Raw genomic sequence first — 26,491 nt, 5'->3', positions numbered from 1 at the left:
GATATATCTAATTTCTTCAGGAACAATTGCTCTTCCCAAAAAACAGACGGCCACTTGAAGATATTTAGGATGATTTTTTACAAGTGTAAAAATCTCATTGGGAGTCGGATAGCCATTATGCTATAGTCTTTCTAAGAGGAGAATAAGGAAGTTAAATATAAATCAGATGATCGTTAGAATTGTGAAGAAATTAGACATGTCAGTACAATTTGTACTGATAGTTGTATTCTCTTAACGACGGGTTACATTCCACAGACCACATCATTAAGTGATTCCATAATTAAATGAACCCCTCCTCCGGCCTACGTTGATAAACATTTTGCTTGGTAGCAGCCTACTACATTGCCTACATAATTATAGGCTACTTACACTCTACTTCTTCACCTTTTCTCTTACTATTACTATTTTAATTAAGGGTACACTTTTAACAAATGCATCAAATTTGATCTTTCTTTTTCATGTAGTTTTTGCGAGCGCACGAGCATGTAAACAAATGTTAGGCTAACATAGACCACATTGAGGTAGACGCTACATATTTTTACCTATTCTTTATGCCTACTTCTTGCCATTTCTTTCTTCATTTAGCGTTTGTATGAACCATAGGCAAATTTTTTATAATGCTTGAACTATGACAGATGTTATCCTAAAACCCAGTAGGGTTACCGTGTGTGACTAACTTGCAGAAATTAGCCTAACACCTGTTACCACATGGGCCTAGCTGACAAATGTTAGAAGCTTAGAGTAGGTGAAAATGTAAGAATTCATAACAAATTTTTATTGAAATGCTATAGTTTTGACTCAACAAAGCAGCGTATGGTTGCATTATAACAGAACTTGTCTTTGGCTTATCGTAATTGTTTACCCAGCTTGTTTTGTTCTACAACAGATTTTGGGGATCCAAATATTTCAGATATCAGTGAAGCACGTTGCATAGTACATAACTCTGTTTCAGAGCTGCCGCTATCGAATAATTCATACTACAGAAAGTGCTGAGCTCAGCTGGGGTGAGTTATCCTCATTTTAATATGTCAGAAGTAATTAGTCTGTTCTGTTATAACATACTATTGTTATATGTAGAGTGTTTCAAGTGCTCAGTTAATGTAGAGATGGCTAATGTTCGTGGTTAGGATTGTCTTTAAATAGAATTCGTTTTTCCAAGATATTCCTTTCAATTTCTTAGAAAAACAGTTTTAATGACTAGCTTAGCCAAGAACATTGCGGCCTTCCTTACTACAACTAAGCGCTTAAAAAATTCTGCAAGCTTACTACATGTAACTATCAGCTCTCTATATGTTACTTTCATCTCCGTATATGTAACTATCAGCTCTCTATATGTAACTATCAGCTCTCTCTATGTTACTATCAGCTCTATATATGTTACTTTCATCTCTGTATATGTAACTATATCAGCTCTCTATATGCAACTATCAGCTCTGTGTATGTAACTATCAGGTCTCTCTCTATATGTTACTATCAGCTCTCTATATGTTACTATCAGCTCTCTGTATGTAACTATCAGCTCTCTATATGTTACCATCAGCTCTCTATATGTTACTATCAGCTCTCTATATGTTACTATCGGCTCTCTATATGTTACTATCGGCTCTCTATATGTTACTATCAGCTCTCTACATGTTACTTTCAGCTCTGTATATGTAACTATCAGCTCTCTATATGTTACTATCAGCTCTCTATATGTAACTATCAGCTCTCTATATGTTACTATCGGCTCTGTATATGTAACTATCAGCTCTCTATATGTTACTATCAGCTCTGTATATGTAACTATCAGCTTTTTATATGTTACTATCGGCTCTCTATATGTTACTATCAGCTCTCTATATGTAACCATCAAGTCTGTATATGTTACATTCAGCTCTCTATATGTAACTATCAGCTCTCTATATTAATTGTAATGCTCCACAGTTTCTAGGGATGGAAGTTTCTAGGGACGTTTCAACCAATGGATCAGTAGCTGCAAGGTTTGTTTATGTGATCCATCTTAGTTGTTAGGTGGGGCTAGATTTGGGTAGGAAACTTCTGTCACATGGATCTACATTTACTCTGATATTCAAACAGAATTCTATTCTCTGATTAAGTATGCATGTTCTATATGTACGTGCTGCTATGGGAAACCACTTCCTCTTATAGCAATTGCTGAGTCAGACTCTAAGAGTGAAATAGAGGATCACTGGACATGGTTAGAGAACAACCTCGTTAGTGTACTGGGTAAGTAGTGGATGACATCTAGCTGCCCTTGACTTCTCACTTCATTTCACTGCTGTTGTTGTGAGACATTTTATGTTCATGGGGCGTGAAGGGGCAATCTTTCAAGTAGATTACATCTACCATAAAACCTCTATTTGAGCACCACCTTTCTTTGAATACCACTTCTAATAGAAGGCCACTATTGGGAAAGGCTTAAAAAATACAGCGCCACCCTTTCATTGACCGCCAATATGACAATCTTTGATCGTTACGAACACATAATAAAAAGCGATCAGTAGAAAATTATCCGCAAGATTTTACTAATAATGACTCGGCTGCATCAATAACAATAAACTATTTTGTCGTTGCTGGAGTGGTTACGATGGTTTTAGTGACAGTGTACCTGAGAAGATCGATCATCAGAATCATCATAGCTATACTCTGATTTGAAGTTGTTAAGGTATAAATCCAACCCATCGTCTTCTGATTGGTTCATTAGATGGTTTACAACCTGATCCGAACACCTTAGGACATTTATATAAATGATGAGATTACTTGTCAGCAACACTGTACAATGTAATAATCTGTTTTCTAGCTCCAATGTTTTTCGGATTTTTCTTTAAAACTTTGAAAGCAACACCATTGAAATAGTTAATAACTGTATTTGGCTAATATGGTTTGTTTAACTTGGTACGTCGAGGTGTGACTGGACATATGTGTTTACTTACAAAACATTGGATCAAAACATTATTATTATTACTACTATGAACTTGCTGAAACCTTTTAAAGTTTGATATTTTAATAATATCAAATGTTATAATATGTTGTTTGTTGATTAGCTAACTACTCAAACCGTCAAATTACCGAGTCTCCCTTAGCCAATCAAATCATGTTTCAACACGTTTTATGATAATAGAATAAACATACTGTAGTTGATTTTTAATGCATCTCTTATTTAAGCTTTGCTAACTTACCATTTTTTAACATGAAATTGTACACCTGGTTGAAGTATTCTCAACATTGAAAAGCAAATTTCAGCGGTTTGTTAATTTTCTAGCCGTGAGATTTCTTTCATATTTTATCAGATATCCGACATCGCATGTAGATTTTTAATGCAAATTGCTACACTGCTTTTACTACAACATTTTCTGAAGAAGTTCATAGAGGACAATGAACATGTCCTCAATGAACATGAAGGCACATTCTTGAGTTTTTAATCAGATGCGTATGTAAAAGAAGTTTCTCAGGAACTAGACAGAAGTTTGAATGCAATTATTATTGGCGTCTTTGCAGAAGGCACAGAGCATATGTGTATGAAGTTTGAACAAAGTCAGTTAAAAGTCTGGAAACACATCGTGTTCACGCAGACGAACACATGAACACACAAACACACACTATGACTAAGGGAGATTTATTAATATAGATGGTACTATGTACTCAGAAAGTAACTCATGTTTGAATGTAAAGCTCATGCTTTGTATGAAATAATTTCATCATGTGGCTATGCCCGCTTGGAGAAATTTTACAACTGTATGTCATATCATGACCTGATTGTTGTAAGGTCTCTCTTCTTCGTGCTCTGACAAAATCTCTTATCTTTTGTTTAGCTAGTGCAGCCATTGAAATAATTACACCTTGACATGTCCATTGATTATCTTTTGTAATTGAAAAGAGTCCCAAGTTTTGTTATCAGCTGCTTGTTTTGCTCCGTTGGCCTTATCAGAGCACTGAGCTAGTAGTATGTTAGTAGCACTAAGTGACTAACATACATACCAATGACGTTAAAGATAACTTGCCCAAAATTTTAGGATATTTTATCAGCAAGTATCAGTGTTTTCCTGTCATTTGTGATTTTTTTATGTTTGAGGTGATCTGACTGCCAGGATGTTTCAAGATTAAAATTTACAAAACTTGATCGCAGTTGAAGCGCTTAGTTTGAAGTAAAGGTGCGATTATGACGTCTATAGTTGCTCTTTGGCAAGGAGACCAATAGAATGAAAATGCGTAACGATGCCACTTGAACGCAGCAGCCCCGATGCCAATTACTTTAGTGGCAGGCAGTCTCTCAACTAGTGTTATATGTGTCACATCATTTTGGCACATTTTTCTTCTTAGCATTTTAGTCACGATCAAGTTTTGTTAATTTTACCCATGAAACATCCTGGTTGTCTAACATTTCAAACCTCAAAAGCAATCACAAATGATAGAAAAATATGTTAATTTCTGTTTGGAAAATTGTGTTACTTCAGCTTTAAGAAATCAGGTGGCGTGGCATGATCTGGTTCAATTTCTTCAATAAAGCATCGTTTCCAGGTTGCCCTTGCTTATCAGGCAAATATGAACTGTTCAATTTTGTATGTAACATTGAAGAATCCATGAAAAGAATTCCTGAGGCATTTTTAATTACATATACTGTGTGATATTTTTTTCCAAGTTATAACCATAATGGAATGATTAGGTACTTTAACTTGATCTACACTGTTTGGCTGCTGAACATGTTAAGTGATTGGATTGCTTGCCATGAGATGTATGGGGTACATGTCTGGTGTTTGAAGGCCTTTCTCATTTGTGGAAGATTTAAATGAATTTTGCATTGAATTCGCAGCATTATGTGTGATAACCAAGTTTGGTGGGTTTCATGGACATTGGCTAAGCGTATGCCTCTCACTGCTGCAAGGTCAACAGTAATTTCTCAAGCACCATTTATTGTACAAGGTTTAACCTGAGGAATAAGGTTAGGTCACATGATTGACTTCTGGGGTTTCAAATTTCAATTAGTCAAAACAAATACATTTTAGTTTTAAATTTTACTTTGTTCTGGCATTTGATTCTACAGTTTCTAGATGATTTTAATATGTAAAGTATAGTTGGTAGGTTCTCATGAAAGTCGTGTCGCTAGATGCCAGCAGTTTACGATCCATGCTTTTTCGCTTACAGGGGATTTTGAGAGTGAGGACGAAGTAACAGATTACGTCAAATGCAAAATAGAGAGTCTCAGGGCTGAATCCATACATGCAGACGGTTTGTTGTTTTTATATAACACTTAATTTAAATGTAGTTCAACAAAAAGAGTTGTGAAGATTGGTGAGAGTTCGGGTGATGCGATAGATATTAACTTAATCTGCACTGGTCAATGTCCTTTAAAGGTAATTAGATCATGATGTAAAAAATAAAAAGTAGTAATGTAAATAATGTGTATTGAAAGAATGAGGTCTTTTCGCATAACGCTGGTCTATAACATAAATTGGCAAGGTGTTGGTGTCTGGTATAGGTGTAGTAGTTTCTTTGGGAAAGTAGGAATGTGAAGGATGTTCAGGCAGATTAGAGATACGATTTGAGTATATTAAGCGGCAAATATCTAAATATACATTTAGCTCTTCAGCATTGAGAGTATTTAAACGCTGGTCATAACTGTTCATATTAAGTAGAATAATCCTAAAGCATAATTTTTAAAGCATTCATATTTTCCATATCAGTTTTTGATACAAAGGGATGTCAGCATGGAGCAGCATAAAACAAAAAAGGACAATATACAATTCTGGTAAAAGAGTTGTAGACCTTTTTGTTTTAGCCACAGCGGTGGATAATGAACATTAATCTGGTAGTTGTACTAGAATCCCTTCTCAAGTTGTTTAAAGGTACTTGTATACAGGTTCGCTAAGTCCACCGAACATTTTTAAACATTGTTATTGTCCTCCCTCTCTCAACAAGCTAGGCCATGTTTAAGAAAAAATGGATTAGCTCTTTGTGGAAGAAATGCAATTTATGTATAGACTATTGAATGCCTGGCGTTGCACAGGTAATAAAAAACAGCTTATAAACAGCGGTAGGTAATGTAGTTCCATTAGCTAAGTTTTTTTACCCAATGAATGTGAGTAACTTGAGCTTGTGACAGAAGCTAGGCTAAATTTTTACTATAATAAGAGCCGTGTTTGAAGCCAGCTTAATAATCGTTATGTTAGGCGTAATGATTTCTCACGCAATCATGATCTTCAAGCGTACTAGTGGGAAATTTTCACAAGTTCTTTCGCAAACATGCATATTATATCTGGGGTAATAGGTATCTGCACAATTATTCTATATTATAGCAAGGACAGCGTAGTGTAGTGGTCAGCTCGTCTCGCTGCAGAACTGACGGCTTCGAATTCAATTCCATTGTGAAGTGGATATTCCATTCCTAGTTTTTATTGCTATAATTGGACATTCACACTGGTGATTACCTGGTGTGAATTGACATCATAACGAATGGCACTTTTCTCTCTCCGAACTATGGAGCTTCACCATCAGAGATAGGTTGACTTGGTATAACATTAGTGTTTATGTGGAAGTTATTGTTCAATGGTTAATGGGCCTTGTGGCAACGTAAAGCACTTTTCGCTGGCTGCCGAGTTCTATTAACCTAGCTGAACTATCAAAGAATGAGGTACAGTATTCATATCATCATTATCGGAATACGTATGCCGCTCTGCCTTGCCTATTTTGTTCTGTGGTAATCGATGTGATACCTTAATTTTGAAACAGTTGGGGAGATTGGCACAGCTCATCATTTCACTTATCATTCTCGGCATTTCTGTGTATAGTCCGTTGACAAAGATATGATATTAACATGTTTATTCACAAATTAAAGCTTGAGTCAGCTAGTCATCATGCCAATTGTTACCTGATACACTTATCCGTTAATTTATTCTAAGGTTTTCAAATTTCCTACAATAATCGCTCGCTACTGCGCGGTTAAGATTTCACGGATTCAGTACTTTGTGGGATAAAAACATCTATTAAAAAATGAAAAACAAATAAAAAATATATAAAATATATTAATTTCTGTCATACTCTGGCCCAATGAGATCATTCTCTGAGCATCATTGCGATAGTAGTAACTGCAGCTCGCTGTTTTTCTTGTTAGGTTTTGTAAAGTTTAAAGGCGCAAAGTGGTTGTAACACCCTTCATCATACCATTTAAATGTCCTTGACCCTCAAAATTGTCTAGCGAACCTTTAAAAAAAGAAAATGCCTATTAATAAAAGAGTAGTTTCATTGGATACGAGTTCATTAGTTACTACTTCATGGATTTCACTTATCACCAGGGCAGCGATCATCGGCAGCGATCTCAATGAACCCCAAACAGGGAGAGATTACTGTATTTTATTTGATAGTCTGCAAAACCTACAATTAGTTGATTTGAAAAAGATGGGAGATGGAAGTTACCCAAAAGGCCTGCTGACAAGCTCCACCTGCAATAGCTATTAACACATCATAACAATTAAATCCTCACCCACCTATCAGATTAGGTGACTTTACTGTTTTCATCAGCTTTAAAAAGAATTTACTGCTATTAAAATTTCTAGATGTAACATTATTTACAAATAGTTGACATTAGTGAATAAATAGTGAAAGTCTATGTATGTCATGAAATCCATTTAAATGGACAGCTTCATCAGATAGTCCTGGTTGGTCTTTAGGTAAACATCTTCCGCGAACAATATTTGTCTACTGGAAAGTATCATTGATACATTGGTCTAAGTATTAGAGAAAGTTAGTTATGTTTTCATTTGGCGTAACTCAAAGTTGGTTTGCAGGTTTAATAATAGTCTATAGGTCATTTATTGACAATGTAATTGGTAAGGACTGCATTTGGGGTTGTCTCCCTTGTGTTATGTTAAGGCTCTCACTGTTGCTCTTCGTTTTTTTTTTAAAGATGTTGAGGTGGATGAAGAGGAGACAAAGAATTTTAAAGGTGCTGTTGCTAAGTTCCACAGACTCTTCAAACTTCCTCTTGAGGAGAAACTAGTCAATTGTGAGTTATAACGTGTCTATGATACCTGTGTCTGTGGTATGTTACATCTATGATGTCTGTGTCCGTGGTATATTATATCTATGATGTCCTTGTCTGTGGTATGTTACATCTATGATACCTGTGTCCGTGATATGTTACATCTATGATGTCTTGGTCGGTTACATGTGTAGCATCTTCTGTCAAAGAGCTGTTGTTCCTACTTCTTCACAAGGGTAGTATTATCATATGGTCAGCTTAGAACTCTACTGTGTAAATGTTGAAGCATATGGCAAACATATAGCAATCTTCAAGCATATGCCTTGAAGACCATGATAACCTGCATTTATGTTAGGGCTATGCTACACACATCGACAAAACGCGTCTTCTGCATCGCCAACACATTGATCACGTCTCATGTCAGAGCGAACGTATTGATCTGATATTAGCCGAAATAGTTCAATCTTACAATCATTATATATTGGGATGAAAATAAACTATTTCACTTTTTTATCACAACTTGTTTCATGCAAGATTCACTTTAAAATATTGATGACAACAGTGCTTCACGTAACCACTATTTATATATGAACCAAGTTATTCTCCCTCATAACAGATACCACTATTTAAGTCAACCACTATTTATATGTGAACCATAGATATTCTCACTCATAACAGATACATAGGAGGTACTCATACAAATGGAATTTGTCCATAAAACGTTGCAGAGAATTTTTGAGCCGATAAAATATGTTGAAACCCAGTCTCTTTCAATAGTGTATTTATGGCTTGTACTTCAAGTATCTTATATTTGCTGTTTTCACTGTTAACTTATAATATATTTCCTTGAACAGAAGCATGGCTATGCAAATAGTTGTGAAAATGCTATTGTTATCTCAAACTGTTTATTCTCTTCATCATAAACAAATATACTAACAGTACATGAACAACCGTTTAAGGAGATTGCAGCACGAGCATACTTGCCAAGTCTCCCGATTTGGCCGGGACTCTCCAGTTTTTTAAGTCAGTCTCCCTTTTGCACAAAATCTCCCGTTTTCCTCCAGCTTTTTCAATAAAAGTAGTGGTTTAATTTTTTTACTTGTCGTTTTCCCTTTTGTTTACTGGTTGCGAGCCCTCATTATCATACAAAGTTAGCAACAATGAAGCAGATCGCTATTAAACCGTATGTTTGCCATAAAACCTGGGTTATTTAGATTCAGCAACATTGATGTCTAACGATTTGCTCTACAGTTTTTCATCAATAAACAAAGACTATACACGGAGCTGTGACATATCGTTGGCAAACGACCATGACCTCACATTGATAGTAGAGTACCTGAACATTGAATAAAATCGTCGAAGGGCCTCCTATGTAGGTACCGATGAAGAAAAAAAACTTCACAAAGAATCTAGGCTTCGGATTCAACTACTACATTTACCGTCAATCTCACGCTTTTTTTTCTCAACTTCTTGGCAAGTATGAGCACGAGTGTCATGGTTGTCACATGACTGACATCAACTCTCCTTGGTCAATCTTTTTTACCACACATGTTATTGATCATGTAGTAGTCAGAGCGCGTGTAGTCATAGTAAACATTTACGCTAGATATCGGCTATGTATCTTGTCTGCTGCCACCTGTTTATCTCCTTTATCTCAACTAGTGATGAAGCAATACTCTATCCTTTTTAAATAGATTGAGTTTAAAGATATTTGTTTATGCTTTGGTCATCTAATTCTCATCAAGTTACTATTATCATCATCCTTGAAGTTGTGAAAATTACTAAAATTATTGTGGGTGGCTGTTGAATCGATAGTCTATACTAGCGTGTGAGTCAAGCTATGTATTACTATGTCCATCTTTTTAAAGACATTACGTAGCGTATTGTTTACCTGTGAAATGCTTGTGCGTCGTATCTATAAATGAAACCAATTAATTAGATTGTTAAGTTTATATTTATGTCGTTATCATCCAAGGTCTATCTTGGACATAATTAAATTACAATGTTTGTATGTTAATATTAATAATGAAACTCATCAAGCTGGTTTCTGTAGTACCATGTTCAGTGTATCTATCAGAATGAGGTCATATATTTGTTCTGTAATAACCACTGGTTGTTTGTAGATTATTCATGCAGTTATATAAAGCACAAGGTGCCACGTCAGGGCTGGCTCTATCTCTCCATCAACCATATGTGCTTCTATTCCTTTCTTCTTGGCAAGGAGTCTAAGATCATCACCAGATGGGTTGATGTCAAGGTCATTATTATTTTCTGGCTTTTAATAGTGCTTACCAGCTTGACCTCTGTTTACTTATTTACTGCTCTGGTGGGTTTTACATTTCGTATGGTTTCTACCGTGAGAAGTAGAGGATGTCGGTTTTTGTAAACAGATGTTTGTTTTGAATATTTGATTTTGAGTCAAGCAATCGATAAACTCTGCCCTTCTACCTTATAGCAACTCAACATTATAAACTCTGCCCTTCTACCTTATAGCAACTCAACATTATAAACTCTGCCCTTCTACCTTATAGCAACTCAACATTATAAACTCTGCCCTTCTACCTTATAGCAACTCAACATTATAAACTCTGCCCTTCTACCTTATAGCAACTCAACATTATAAACTCTGCCCTTCTACCTTATAGCAACTCAACTCTCATACCTTATAGCAACTCGACATTATAAACTCTGCCCTTCTACCTTATAGCAACTCAACATTATAAACTCTGCCCTTCTACCTTATAGCAACTCAACTCTCATACCTTATAGCAACTCAACATTATAAACTCTGCCCTTCTACCTTATAGCAACTCAACATTATAAACTCTGCCCTTCTACCTTATAGCAACTCAACTCTCATACCTTATAGCAACTCAACATTATAAACTCTGTACTCTCATACCTTATAGCAACTCAACATTATAAACTCTGTACTCTCATACCTTATAGCAACTCAACATTATAAACTCTGTACTCTCATACCTTATAGCAACTCAACATTATAAACTCTGTACTCTCATACCTTATAGCAACTCAACAAGGATGAAAACATTCTGTTTCCTAATGGAATCCATGTTGGCACTCGGGAAGCTGATGTAAGTTTCCTCTCTTTTTAAATTTTGAAGCATTTTTGTTGTTTTAGTTTCTAATGCTTGGCAATTTATTAGTTTGTGAGCTTGTTATGATTTCGATGCACACATTGATTTGAAGTTGATTATTAGTGCAAGTACTACTTGTATTTTATGGCATTTGTAATCAAATATGGTTGGAGTGTTGAACCAGCTCATCGTATAAGTGCTGTGAGTTCAGCTGCTGTGCCGGTCCAAACTTGCCTTGTCAAGTATCCTTCATAGAGTCATTATTCTATTCATCATATAGTCAGAGACGATTGCATTCAAACTCCATCTATTCTGTTTGCATTGAAATTAGGTCCCAAACTAATAAATTGCCGAGTACATTTTATATCTCTCCGGTTGTCTTCCCTTAGCGATTTATATTGGCTAAGATTCTTCTTTCAGGTCTACATGATTAGTCTTGCGTTTTAACTTTTGAATTGATATTCAATAAGATGTTATCATGTCCAATTACTATGAGCAGCCGTGCTACCCATTACATCACATGGTCCTGTTGACCTTCTAGGTATCGTCGTTGATACTAAAACCATTAAAGGTTAACTTTGTAGAATTCAACTAAAAGTATTGTTATTTTGTATCATTTGTTATTATCATTATTATTTGTTTCTATCATTTTTTATTATTAAAGTTTCTATCATTTGCGATTGTTTTTGATGCTTGAGATGATCTGATCGCCAGAATGTTTCAAGATTAAAATTCATAAAACTTGATTGGTTGCGATTAAAACGCTTAGAAGGAAAATACATGCAAAATGATTTTACTAGTTGCTATCGTTGCTATTGTTGATATCGGCTATTGTGTTCAAGTTGATACATTATGCGTCTCTATTCTATCAGTCTCTTTGCAACTGTAGACATCATAATCACACTTTCACTTGATTTGAGCTTTCAACTATGATCAAGTTTTGTCAACTTGAATTTTGAAGCATTTTGACAATCCCAAACATCAAAAACAATTGCAAATCATAGTAAAATACTGATATCTCCTGATAAAATTTACTAAAAATTGTGTGAAAGTTCATTTTAAAGGATTAATATTTTCATACTCATTGGCATGAAAGATACTGTAAAACCCTCATTTGAATGCCAAGGCGCTATATTTTTAACCCTTTATCTATAGTGGTGTTCTATTAGAGGGGCTGTTCAAATAAAAGCAGGGGACAAATAGAAGTTTTACTGTATAGAACTTCTAGAAAGACACAATGCGGGAACAATAGGTGAAGCTAGAATAAAAGGTGTACAATTTAGACTGTGCCAAGTCGGGAGCTCTGGCCAATTTAGACTGTACCAAGCCTGGAGCTCTGGCCAATGTATAAGACTCGATGATGGATATTGTTTGTTTCAGCATTACTTCACGATGTTTGTGAGCAGAGAAGATGCGTATAAACTCATGCAGCAACTAACTGATATGGCTATGCACCAGTGAGTTATCTAAGGCTATTTTCTGTGTTTTCTATGAATCACCGAGTTATCTATGTCTATATTATGCATTTGCTCTATGATTCAGTGAATTATCTATGTCTATATTATGTGTTTGCTCTATGAATCAGTGAGTTAATATATGTCTATATTGTGCGCGTGTGTTCTATGCATCAATGAGTCAACATATGTTTATTTTCTGTGTTTGCTCTATGGTTCAGCAAGTCATGCATCTTTAGATTCAACCATAATCTGTAAAAGACTATCTCAGTTATAAGCAAGCAGTCAGCCCATCTTCAGTTTACATATAACTAGCTGTGCTACCCGGCGTTGCCCGGGTAATAAAAAAGTCTGGACAGAAAATTGATTTGTATTTAGCGTATAACAACATTTACCATTCTAACTTTCAAAGTACATATCATGAGAGAAGTGTTTCGTGTAGTTGAAATAAATTAAGAGAAAAATTAAATCAACTGTAAATGTTTTAAAACTTTGTCAAACAACTGTAACTTTCAAGCTAGTAGCCTGGCATATTGCCAATGGAAAATTGCAGTAAGCTGCTAGGCTTCCAATGACGCTACTCCAAGACATTGCGTCAGCATTGTTGTCCAGCTGCAGTCATTCTAATAATAGCGATAGGCGGAATGCAGACGGACATACAACATACGGACATACTTTGAGAACTATATATATAGATGGTGTTTATTATATATACATGTAGTTATTGTAGTTCTAATGAACCACCAATCTGTATGTCATCAGCCCTTCTTGTTATCATAAGTTTTGTCTTGTATATCAATATAACAAATAGCTCTCTACATTAGGATTGGATGTTACAAGCGAACAATCGGCTGAACCATATCACCCACCGGCTCTAATGGTCCGTTTAGCGAGGGTCGACTGTACTGATAAAACTCTTGTATATTTATCCACCATGACAGAAGTGTGCTACATTTAGTAATACCTATTGATGTGATTATAAATAATGTACACTAAGAAATGAGATAATAGATTATTTAAAACATTTCATTAAACAATAATTTCTTTTAATGAAATAAATAATAAACACTAAAAAATTATTACTCAGAGTTTACCTATCGTTCACAGATGTTTTTTGGTGTCGCTGTTAACTTACTCGCAATAATCTTTTGTCTGATATTATAAGCTTTTAAACAGCGGTTTTTCCTCCGTTTGTTTGCTATGAGAGTTGTTCTGTTTAGGTTGATTGTGGAGGAGGGGTTCATGGAGGACAAGTCTCTTCCTAGCACTCAGAACAGGTGACTACTGAATTTAGATGATGTTGTCACATCTTGATTCTCCTTAACATCCGTTCTATTGTGATATCTAAATAGGTAAAATAGTGCGCGGTAAATAGTTTGCGCACTTGGAGCTAAGAATAAATGCTAAGTGCGTATCGTAGGGTTTATAATTATTACTAGCATTCTGGCACTTGAGTGAGCTGTGAGAGATTGTCATGTGTGCTGGTAAAACACAGAATAATTATCTGTACAATTATTCTGAAATGTTGGAAGGTGAACAATTGGTGCAGGTCGTAGCATGCATGGCAGTGAACCCAAACGTAGTGGGTTTGAATCCTGTCTCAAGCAATTTTTTTCCTAACCTCTAACCCTGGTTTCAGACGGACAAACACGTCTCTTATTATCGTGAAGATTATTTATTATGGCGTGTTGTTATTATTATTATTATTATGTATCACAATGTTTTATATGTTTTATCCCAGGTCTAAAGAGTCGCTTAACTCAATTGTGGATGACTACCCTACAGGATGAAATTATTTGCAGAGTTAAATTTCGCGAAAATTGTCTCTTCATGCATATTTGCGGATGAACACATTCACGAATAAATAAGTTCGTGAAAGTAGCTAGCAATAAAGTTAAACCTTCACATGCAAATACCACGTGTTTAGGTTTCTATTTAGCTGGGAAAATTATGTCGATCATGCTAAGCTATAAATTTTTGGCTGCATCCAGAGGTTTTCATAAATATTAATCAATTTGGAGGCTTTTGGTTAACCAACAATTTGTGGTAAGTTATGAGTGTTTTCATCGTAAAGAAATGCAGGAGAGATTTTTGTAATGACAACGCCTTGCTGAATTCCGAATAAATTGTGACAACCTTGAATAATTTTGTAAAGTAGTGTGATGCATTGGTAATGGGGTTAACTCAAAACCCCAGCGATGTTTTAAAAGAGATTGGAACTCAGCTACGTTTACTAACTCCATCTAGCGGATAGTTTTTAATGTGAGATGGTAGTAGTTATTCTCCCTTGTGTTAAAAATAAAACAAATTATTTGCGAATTTTAATAAGTCGTGGAATTGACTGTTTGCGAATTATTAAATCTGTCGAGTAATTTCATCCTGTTGGGTATATTTCTTGTTACAGCCTGTTCCTTTATTGATGCAGTCAACTCCTTTTGTACTAGTGTTAGGGCCTTTTTGCCACAGTTGAGGTTTTAAAACTACCGGTATATGCAATACATGGGTTGCTACAGTCGACACCTTTTGTTTTACATCAATATATTTTATGCTATGATTACTCAATACTTCTGTTGCTACCTTTTGCTCCGCTAAAGTTGGTGACTGTACTGCTGCCTTATTTTCGTTATCTGTCTCCGTTATCTGTCTCTGTTACCTGTCTCTGTTATCTATCTTACTCATTCGTTTGATTAAATGCACCTTTTTATCTGCAATAGCAAGGTGCCTAGTTTAAAAAGGGACCTGGATGCAAGAGCTCGGAGTGAAGCTTACCAAAATCTGTTTCGTCTGCCTGATCGAGAGAGACTGGATGGAGACACGAGGTGTTGCCTCTGGCTGCCCTATAAGAAGGCACACACCAATGGCCTCCTCTATGTCTCAAAGAATTACGTGTGCTTTGACAGCAAGGTTAGCCATTGATTGGTTGAATAAGCTCTGGTAGCCAATCAGCTGGTGCGAAGGGCTCTACTAGCCAATCAGCTTGTGCGAAGGGCTTTAGTAGCCTATTACTGTAAAATGAATCCTGGAAGTCAATGAACCCATTCACTTTGATCTGGTAATCAATAAGCTCATTCAGTAGAATCTGGCCAGACAAGCTGGCTCTCTGCGATTTCATGCTTAAGGTGAAGGTGCACCATTGAAATGATGCGAAAAATAGTCATTGCAAAGCTGACATCAAGCTTCAATTTGATGTAATATTTGTCTCTGCGCACCCAGTCCAGAGATACAATAGCTTGAATGACATTCTTTCTTGACATGCTCAGATTCAAGCGCACAATTATGATGTCTAAAGTTGCAAAGAGACCAACAGAATAGAGACGCGTAATGCTGCCAGTTGAACGCAATAGCCGATATCAACTATTACAACAATAACAACTAGTGATGTCATTCGGCATGGATTTTTCTTTTGAGCGTGTTAATCGCAATCAAGTTTTGTCAATTTCAATCGTAAAACGCCTTGGCAGTTCAATTACCTCGATCGTCAAAAGCAAAATGATAGAGAATTACGGAGTTTCTGGTAAAATCCACTGAAACATTGTGCAAGTCCATCTTGAAGTCACTGACTATTTTTTAGAGTTCTTAGATGACCTTGTCTCGTTCTTAGATGGCCTTGTCTCGTTTTTGAACTTTTAAGAGCTTGTAATCACATTTCCACATATTTGGCACCTACAACACAACAGAGTAAGACATGGGGAATCTTCTGATACCAAATAACTGTAACTGTAACGTGAATTTTGTTGCAAGTCAACCTTTAAGTTACGTTAAGTTACTCAAATTCATTGGTCACTTATTTTATTATCAGTGCAATGCCAGGCATTCAGCCTAGTTGTTGTCTATAGTATAGGATTAGACAAAGAACATGAGGTTGTACAAGCATTGCATTTTGCAAATAACAAAGGTTGAATTTCAACTAGTATAACAGCTAGTACCAGTAGTTTTTGCCGTTAAATCGTCAAGTCTGAACCAATGAGTTTTATTGACCAACCCAAACCATTCGACATTCTGTTCAGTTGCCACTTCATCGTGATATTTTCATAAAATGGAAAATTTGAACCGTACCTTCAGGGTCAGGTTTGAAGAAGACCGCTGCTTCAATGGTGTCACTGTTTCTAACTGTAGAATACTGATTTATTGACTCACCAATGATATGTAAGTTGCGCAGGAAGTAGACGGCTACTTCACTAATCGTTTTGCATTGACCCAAATCCTGATTGAGCCAGCACTTGCTTGTAGTAGCATCGACCTTTGGTCTAACGTAGCGGTTTGTTTGGAAAGCTCTTGCATCGCTTGAGTCACAATTCACGCAAGGCACACTTTCACGGCTTTAAAATTATTCAGAATGGATAAGCTTGCACTGATCTTCGCATAGAATATGCAATAGAGAGTCCTCTTAGCAATGGCTTTAGATGAGTAACTTTATTGACCGCTATACAGTTGGTGCATGTATTTGATGTGCTGACATTGTGATTTCTCACACATGTTCAGCATGGTTGATCGTTTAGCAGATCAACTCATGGTTGTGGTACACAATAACAGCCTGTTTCAATTCTGTAACTGCGGCATCAAACAATCAATATTTTTATTATTTACACAGAAAAAGCAGCTTGCACCACTTTTTTACATGAATCAGACCACCAGCGATGCTTCTGTTGGAGTGTTTCCAGAAAATCGCTCTTTTCTCATCCTACACTCACTGGTGCACATCAAAATGGCGTGTCTCCTAGTAGTTGATGTGATGATGGTAAGGGGTAAAAATTTTCATTCCATTCTCGAATTCTCTAGGATCAAGATGATGTCCAGGTCGTCATACCTCTACGGATGGTCGACTGCGTGGAGAAAACGGGTAACAAACAAAATGAGATTAACAACGCCCTTCTCATCTCAACCAGTAACAAGTCTAACTTCCTGTTCACCGATCTCTTCGATCAAGACACGATGCTAGTCAAGCTCGCTGACATGCTTGGTCAGCAGACCGAGCATAGGTCGTAAGTAAACCATATCGTAACTTTCGCTTTTCTGAATATCAGTTGTCCATTTCTGGGAAGTTTTGGGAAGTTGGATGACTTTATTTAAATATTGTCTGGTATTTTCGTCGTAAATATTTCAAACTTTTTTTTGAAATACTAATTTTAACAGCTAGGGTGAAGAAAAAAGTAAGGCATCGTTTGGATGATCTGGTCTTTCAGTTGTCACTAAGGTTTATCTCTATGAAGGCTTCAGTTTTATTGCTCCCTACTGATTGATTGTGGGTTTTATTCCTTTGCCGTAAAGTTTCTTTCTTTCTGGGAGTTTGACTTGTTTACAGATTTCCTCTCTTTACTTGTAGGTTTCTATTTTATCAGTCGGTGTCCTTTTTTCCCAGCGGGTGTCCTCTTTTTATTAGTGGGTGTCCTCTTTTTACTAGTGGGTGTCCTCTTTTTACTAGTGGGTGTCCTCTTTTTACCAGTATGTGTCCTCTTTTTCCCAGTATGTGTCCTCTTTTTACTAGTGGGTGTCCTCTTTTTACCAGTATGTGTCCTCATTTCACTAGTGGGTGTCCTCTTTTTACCAGTAGGCCTATGTGTCCTCTTTTTATCAGTGAGTGTCCTCTTTTTACCAGTATGTGTCCTCTTTTTACTAGTATGTGTCCTCTTTTTACTAGTGGGTGTCCTTTTTTTACCAGTATGTGTCCTCTTTTTACCAGTATGTGTCCTCTTTTTCCCAGTATGTGTCCTCTTATTACTAGTGGGTGTCCTCTTTTTACCAGTATGTGTCCTCATTTCACTAGTGGGTGTCCTCTTTTTACCAGTAGGCCTATGTGTCCTCTTTTTATCAGTGGGTGTCCTCTTTTTACCAGTATGTGTCCTCTTTTTACTAGTATGTGTCCTCTTTTTACTAGTGGGTGTCCTCTTTTTACCAGTATGTGTCCTCTTTTTACTAGTATGTGTCCTCTTTTTACTAGTGGGTGTCCTCTTTTTAAGTAGGTTTTTTTGGCTCATGTTGGTTGCCAACTGAATTTGTATTTATTCCTGATATCTGTGGTTTATGAAACATTAACCATATTTTGTGTTTTATTTTATATATCAGTGTATTATGCTATGTTTATCATTTATCAGAGTAAACACATTAGCTATTTCTACACATTTTTATTTTACACAAGAATCTGAGGAGCCGAAGCCAGGGCATGAGGTCCTATAGAAATGATAATAGATTTCACAGGCTATCTAAGTCTATTAATAGAGTATTTATGGGGAATTCACTAGATTTCATACAATACCTGCTCTCTTAGTATACAGTATATGATTTACAATTATCTGGAAATGCTTAACAAACCAATTTTAGTTTTGGAATGGATTAGAATCATTTAGACTATCTCATGTGAAAAATTGTTTTGGAATTCAGAATGTCCTATTAGGTCGACTGTTTGCTGTTCTTTTTGTGTGTACGGCTCTATGTTGAGACACATTCATGGCTTATCAACAAGTACTATCCATGTATGTTGTCTGATGTTTATCGACTTGTGGTTGGCAACATCTCACAGTGGCATGAGTGCATAGGTGCTTGACTAGTACTTCAAACTCCAAGTATGGATCCTGTTATCTGTATTAGATTTCACTCCTGCTAGACAAACATGCTGCGAGAGATGAAAGTAGGCAATTAGCATTTCCTGTTGTTCCTTTAATATGATTTTATTGTTCATTCATTCTGTCAGCTTCTTAGAGGATCATATCAAATTTCAAAAGATTTCATCAGAAAGTGCAGATATTTTTTATCATTTGATACTTTGTTTGTTGTTTGAGGTGAGCCTGCCTGCCAGAATATTTCAAGATTAAAATTTGGCAAAACTTAATTGCGGTTAAAACGCTCAGAAAAAGTTTTCTTTTATCTGAGCGTTTTAAATGTGATCGTATTTGGTTGATTATAATCTTTAAGCATCCAGGCAGGCAGCTAACCTAAAACAACAAAATATTAATTGATAAAAAGTATCTGCACTTTCTGATAAAATTTGATCCCTTAAAACCCTTTGATGAAAGTTGAATCCTTTAATGCATCAGTCAGTATCACTGCATTCTCTGGTGAAAACTGCAAGAAAATTGTGACCTGTTTGTTTGATTGGAACATTTGATTGAAATAACTTTCAAACTACTTCATTTGAAGTAGCTAACATTCAAATACAGCCGACCATGTCATGCCACATAGATTCGTTCCGGCGTTGGCATCATAAGGCGAAACTGTCATATGGAGCGGTATAAAAGCCCATAGTAATTATTTAATGCAAACACCCCCTGGTAAAAACACGAAAAATTTATATACACACTAATATGTGCAATCATTAATTTTTGCACTTAATAAAAATTAGTGACAAAATATTATATTAACCTTAGTAACAACAGTTAACTAATAGTTAACCTGGTAACTCTAGCTTCATTGCCATGGCAATCATTTTCTTACTTTTTCCAAGGCTAACGAATTAAAGTTATACATATAGCTATGTATGTATAATGAATTAAAGTTAATAGTAAGTACTATATCCAGCGCTAAAATGCACAATAACTTTTCACATTCGCTTACTTTCACGAATTTCTGTTTCACTCATGCAATAATATCAAGCATTTACGAAACTTGAAGAATGCTAACTGAGATAGAGGGAGCATCGCATCTCATTTAGGCGTTGTGGCAGAGAATTTTCAAATAAGGATATCAGGATTCAGGATATATAAGGATATATAAGGATTCAGTACACCGACCCGCCAAATTTGAATTTCGACATATTTTTGTTCATGTAGTATGGCAAAAAATGCTGTAACGTGAGGATGAAGAAATAATGGTCTTCCACATCGTAAGACTGGGAAAAACCGTAAAACAGAGACACCATAACCCTTGGGCGCACTGTAACATTACTTTTCCATGCTGTATGAAGCCTGGTGTATGCTTATGGTTGGGCATGTCTATAGACTATAGCGTGCATGTCGAACTGCATTGGAATTTTGACAAATGATCATAAGTTCAGGCGTTTTTTATGACAACATTCTATGGCAGCAATGGTAATAAAATACATTGTAGATGCAGCATCGTGAATAGTACTGGCATATTTTAATTAGCTAAGGTGTTGACCTTTAGCGTTCTTCTATTTCCTCACAGAGCTCGTAAAATACTATGATGTTTGAATGCAGCAATGGCTTGGGGCTTGCTGCATCGTATCAACCTCGTACAACTAGAGAGGGTGCAGCAGCTGTTGTCATCTGCATGGGTGAACTCTGTGGTTGAGCAAGCATGTGTTTATTTATGGTGATGCAAGGTCTCTGCTGACACTTCCCTACCCAAACAGTCTTGGATAAATATAGTCTTGACAGTTTCAATCGTCTGATGGATAATAATTTTGTTTACACGGGTCAAGGTCGTTTAAAGCAAATAGGACCATGAGACAAAACCAAGAAATAGTAAAGTAAATAATATATATTGAAAGAAACGCTCTTTTTGCATAACACTGTTCTATAATGTAAACTGGTAAGGTGTTAGGTGTAAGGTAGTGTCTGGCCTGAGGTGTAGTAGTGTTTTTTGGGAAAGTAGAAGAATGTAATGGATGGTCAGGCAGATTAGATGTACAATTTGAGTATTTTAAACAATAAATATCTAAAAACACATTTGGCTCCTCAGCATTAAGACTGAATTAGGGCTAAATATATATAATACAGTATATTGGTCTATGTTATTAGGTAATACAAATATTGAAAACTATTGTTTACTGCATACATAAACAATCATTGAATTCTCATTTTATGTTACACCAATGATAAGCCAGTTTAGATAGGAAGCTGACTGGATACATAGACATGCTATAGTTACTTTCGCCTGGGGATGTCCCTGATTTGGTGTTGATATCAGTATTGGCACTGATAAGCAGGTCAAGTTACTGGCTTAGCCAATCGTTGTGTAACTAAATCTGGAGCTTCAGATACTGTTTTATAAGTCAGCTATTAATCAAGGTCATTCGTAGAATCTTAGGCTAGCAAACTAACAAAAATAATAAATTCAGTTTCTATCCCTGGCTATCTAATGATTTCTGTCAAAGTATTACTTTATGCATACCCGAGCAATATGGCTGATAAATTCAGTGAGTATCATATTTTAGTGAAGATGTAAATAGTATATGATAATGTTTCCCATTTACATAAATGAAAATGGTTATATTAAATCACAGGCTAGGAATAGAGTATAATTTTTTTAGTTACTAGTATTATGAAATCGAGTTACGTGGATGATACTTGTCTAGTTTCTTATCTTCATAAGTATAAACAAATGAATAATTTTGTGTTTTGTTTGCTAATGTAATAAAATGTACATTCAGCTGTTAACCACAAAATTACATTGGTATCTGCTTCAGGTTAGTGTTTGTTGAGAATAGATCAATCAGATTCATTGCGTATCTGAGAATCTAGATAGGTTGGAATATTCTAAATAGATTCATTCTCACATTAAGTTATATTAACCCAATTTTAACATAAATTTGATGGCTTTCAAAAAACTAAAATTTCTCGCCAATTTCTCGTTAATCCAAGCAGTGTGGTAATGTGTATCCCAGTTAGGGCCACCTAGCAGAGACCTGAGAGTTGGGCCAGTTTGACCTCACCGTACTGAAAAGGGCCCTTGTCTGCAATTCACTTGTGTTGATTGTTGCCAGCATTTGGGCCACATTTAATGTGCAGGTGCTATTGTACCCAACGTTCTAATGACTACCAGAATTACAGCTGTTTTAAGATGCTAGCATTCTTCGACTTCTATGAGTGAGAGATAGTTTTACACTTTCTCTTTTTGTTTGCTGACTATGTTGTAGTCATTGGGTACCGCTATAGGCTATCTATTATAGTAGCCCTCTTGCTCTCCTTGTCCACCACTACATCTGGCTGGTTCGTGAAAATGTGGTTGTCTGTCCGGATATTGGATTCCCAGAAGAGCTTCGCACAATCGGTTTCATTGACTTTATACACGCTTCCCACCTGTGTTGTGGCATATTGAGGCCATGATCATTGCATAAATTTCTATGCACTACACCTGCAACATGATTATGCTGCTCAGTATATGCCTTTTCTGTTGGCTGCTTGCATCCATTGATGATGTGTTAGGTGGTCTCAGGTGCATCCTTGCACAATCTATATCTAGGGTCATTTCTAGTGTGATAGCTCTGTGTTTGGATTTGCCTTGTTTGGAGCACTTGCTTCCGCACTGCTATAATTAGTGACTCTGTATTGGCTGGTCAACCGTGTTCAGCCACATGTATGTTTAGAGGAGGTTACCAACCTCAGAACCTGCAGGTGGTATCTACCATGCAGAGGTTCGGTATCCACATGCCACTAAGACTCTCTAGCTAAGTGCATATACATACAGCATCTGGCTATTATGTTGAGACTCTCAGTTCTGTGATTGGATTCTAAAGCAGTTTTAGTTGTAAAACTTAATAATAACTATAGTGGTTCATTACTCTCCCTTAACTCTTTGCGTACAACGAGCTGGCCAAGAGCAGGCTTCAAACAAACAGCTTCTTAGTGGTGAATAGCCAATTAATTAAGTTACCCAATCGTATCTGTCCTTAAACGACAGAAAACAATTACCTGCTTGCTTTTAGCCAATAGAAAACATGTTTACAGCTGATGCTAAGCTTTGTTTAATTTTGCAAAAAAACTATTTTTATCACAATTTTTTCTTCACAACCAGCTTTGTTGGACGCATTACAGCTGGAGATGATTCACCAATTGTAGATCGATGGACTTCTCATAATCATCTATTGAGCAATAGTAGTAGTGACAGAGATTATTTAGTTATTATCAGTAAAATAATAATAACGCTGTAAGCTATAGTAATATTGAAAACACGTCTGACTCAGAACTTGCTCAACTTGTGACTCAGTAGTTACGGAAGGAGTCGATAAAGTGTTCAAACTCATTCTGCAACGCATGTGTAGCCTTGGCATTAGCTGATGTAAAATTTTATGCTGATAAATCTGGTATCAGAATTGTTTTCATAAGCTTTGCGCCATTTATTATAAATATTATATATTAGTATATTAATATATATTATATTATTATTATATTTATTATATATATTGTCAAATATTAGGTTTTGCAGAATATTTAAATGTGTTCCAGTAAAAGAATTACTTTGTTAGCGAAAGACGTGTCATCATTTATCTTCCGTGTATCTTTGTCTTTCTAATACAACCACTTGTTTACTTTTAGAAAAGTAGTAATCAAGTCATTGACAGAGGATGCAACAGAAGGAGATGGCAACTCCAATACAGATTCTGACAACACTCTCACTAGGCAAAGTGTATGGCCAAGTATCGATTTTATTAATTTCAACTCTCAGATTATGAGGAAGATAAACAAGATCGTCTTTACACAGGCTCATGCTGTTGTAGCAATTGAAAAACTTTTATTGATGTACTGACGGTATTAAGTTGCTAGCGATATGACAAATCCTTCCTTTTAGAATTTTGGAATTAAAGATGTGGTTGCGTCAAATTTGAGTTGATCTTAAAAGAAAGCATTTTTTTTCTATCAGTTGATATGTTGTGTGAGGCGATCTCATTGCCAAGATATTTGAAGATTAAAATCGAAAAGATCTGATCGCGGTAAAAACGCTCAGGCCACAAAAACGTGCCCAGACTTGCCCAAAATGATGTCACGCGCTATACAACCTGTCTCTATCTCTCGTATTCACATCGACTATTTGCGATAAAAGTCTAGTCCTACGCGGCTCTATTGGCATATATCTTATTTTGTATTTGCTCATGTTGGCTAGAATAAAATTTTAAATTCAGCTGCAGATGCATTATTATGAATGTTTCAAATAACGAGAATGGAAAATTTGTTCTACTCACTTTCTCCAAATGTTGTGTAAACATTTGGGTACCGACTACCAATTCTACCGGTCTACGGTAATTCTGTCAAGCTAACTATGTCGAATAAGGTCTTTGTATCAGCACAGTTTCGCCGCTACCCATACTAACGATATACAGCCTCCCATAAATCCCGCCCACATTATGTCCGTCCCCTATCCTTGGGGCGGGGCTGTATATCATTGCCTACACCGACTACTAGTTTCTTACTACTGAAGTAAAATAAGCAAGCCGCGTCTTTGAAAAGAATATACATAGGGATAGAGTTTTAAGGATGAGAAGTCTGCTGCAAACTGGATTTGAACTCACATTCTCCAGTTCTGCGGACATCCATATACCATATCCAATTCACTGCAATATTCTGCAAATCATGTTTTGCATTATCTTCAACAATATTATTTTATTATATAATTTTTACAAGCAAAAATACTTTCATCTCGGCATAAAGCTTTTATTAAAAATATTCATCAAGTCGTGGCCGCTCACATAGTTTTAGCTGATACAATAAGACAAATTCATCTACTGCAACAAACTCAAACAAAACATCATGGTTTATGCAGCACACATTCAAGTCTCTCTTTCCCCTTTATGGCAGTTTCCACACTGACAAAGCTGCTTCGGCTGGTGGGACGATATAAACATTCTGTAATCAGTAAAACAAATGCAATAAATATATGTCATTCATAGATATGTCATTCTAAAGCGTATCTATTGAAAGCTTCCAAATTGGGAGTTAAATAGATTGCGAGTGTAATTTTAAAAACGAATAAACGTTTAACAAAGGCCCAAGTACGCCAAGCCAACGATTCAAAGCTTTGGTTCTGGAAATTAAAGATTTGCATTGATCAATCGATTTTCTTCACTTTCTACAAGTGAAAAGTGAACATCTAATTTCAAATCATAAATCTAATTTACTAGATAAAACTGCCACAGAAAATTTGAAGCAAATGTAGCTAGGTGAACCGATAAAAGAATATAAAACGATGATTAGTGATAGCAAAAAAATATAATTTTATTAATTAGTACATGTATTAATGAGTACTAAAATATTACCTGTAGTATACTCATCAATCTAAGCCATTGTATAGCTAGATGCTAAAGATTAAAAAGAAGCCGTCAAGAACTCACTGTACATACGTATCTCGCACGCGCAGGAAATTAAATTTTAGCCTCAAACAGGGAAATATAATCTGAATGTAAATTCAACAGGAAACTCTATAGGAGACTCAAAGTAAAAGATAAATTTACCTCCATTCTCCGAGCTTCCTCCGTGGAACTTTAACTACCTGATGCCAAGAAAACTCGGAGTCACCTTCGCAGTAACTTTACAGCAATTTTACAATTACATGTATGTTGTTCGCCAATAAAACTTGTCGATCGAGTAATTCATTAAAGTAACGATGTTAATTAATTTAGTAAATATCGAAGTCCATGCGACTTGATAATAGAGTAAAATCCCTAAATTTGAGATCACAGACAACGCGTTTTACGAGTGATAACATTTATTACGGCCTATATCAAAATTTCGCGCTGATGATTGGCTAAGGAAGCGACCTCATATTTATCGCTCGTGGTTTCTTTTCAGATATATTGCTTGTGACGTCACGAAAGAAGCACCCGCTGGAACGTGAGCTTTTTAAAAGAGGGCCTCATTCAAACGCATATATCTCTGGACAGGGTTGGTCTACAAAGACAAAAATGGCATCAAATTGTAGCTGATGTTTTAGCCTTTTATTGGTCTTAATTTCATTTAATCGAATTTTTTGACGCAGCCACATCTTTAACTCTTTCAATCTAATGCAATTTCTGGCTTCTGCTCTTTGTCTGTCAGTGTGCACACAGGATGTGTTCTCTCGACTCAACATTAGTCATGTCTAAAATAATATTGGAAATTGGAAAGGTTGGAGGAGGGTGTTTATATGAACAGACTGTTGAATATCTGAGATATAAAACTTACTTCTGCCTTCAATGACTTTCCTCAAGTCTGAAAGAACTTCTCTGTGCCAGATCATTCACTCCTTCACTGTGAACAAACCTTGCTAGCTTACTGCTGAAATGTATTCTAAAACTTGTGGTTTGGTGTTCTTGT

General features: G+C 36.0%; 1 protein-coding gene across 1 annotated transcript in view; it reads left to right on the top strand.

Moving 5' to 3' along the window:
• LOC137395079 (TBC1 domain family member 9-like) overlaps positions 1 to 26,491 on the top strand; it is a 53,883-nt gene that overhangs the window by 3,154 nt on the left and 24,238 nt on the right. The window contains exons 3-13 of the mRNA XM_068081867.1: positions 953 to 1,004; positions 2,152 to 2,229; positions 5,146 to 5,229; positions 7,904 to 8,002; positions 10,102 to 10,235; positions 11,008 to 11,073; positions 12,457 to 12,533; positions 13,751 to 13,807; positions 15,245 to 15,434; positions 17,310 to 17,512; positions 23,741 to 23,831. Of these exons, the coding sequence (XP_067937968.1) occupies positions 953 to 1,004; positions 2,152 to 2,229; positions 5,146 to 5,229; positions 7,904 to 8,002; positions 10,102 to 10,235; positions 11,008 to 11,073; positions 12,457 to 12,533; positions 13,751 to 13,807; positions 15,245 to 15,434; positions 17,310 to 17,512; positions 23,741 to 23,831 (1,131 nt within the window). The remainder of the gene's footprint in view (positions 1 to 952; positions 1,005 to 2,151; positions 2,230 to 5,145; positions 5,230 to 7,903; positions 8,003 to 10,101; positions 10,236 to 11,007; positions 11,074 to 12,456; positions 12,534 to 13,750; positions 13,808 to 15,244; positions 15,435 to 17,309; positions 17,513 to 23,740; positions 23,832 to 26,491) is intronic.

Source organism: Watersipora subatra, chromosome 4, assembly GCF_963576615.1.
Source record: "Watersipora subatra chromosome 4, tzWatSuba1.1, whole genome shotgun sequence".
Taxonomy (NCBI): Eukaryota; Metazoa; Bryozoa; class Gymnolaemata; order Cheilostomatida; family Watersiporidae; genus Watersipora; species Watersipora subatra.
This window is presented reverse-complemented; position numbering and strand designations above follow the sequence as displayed.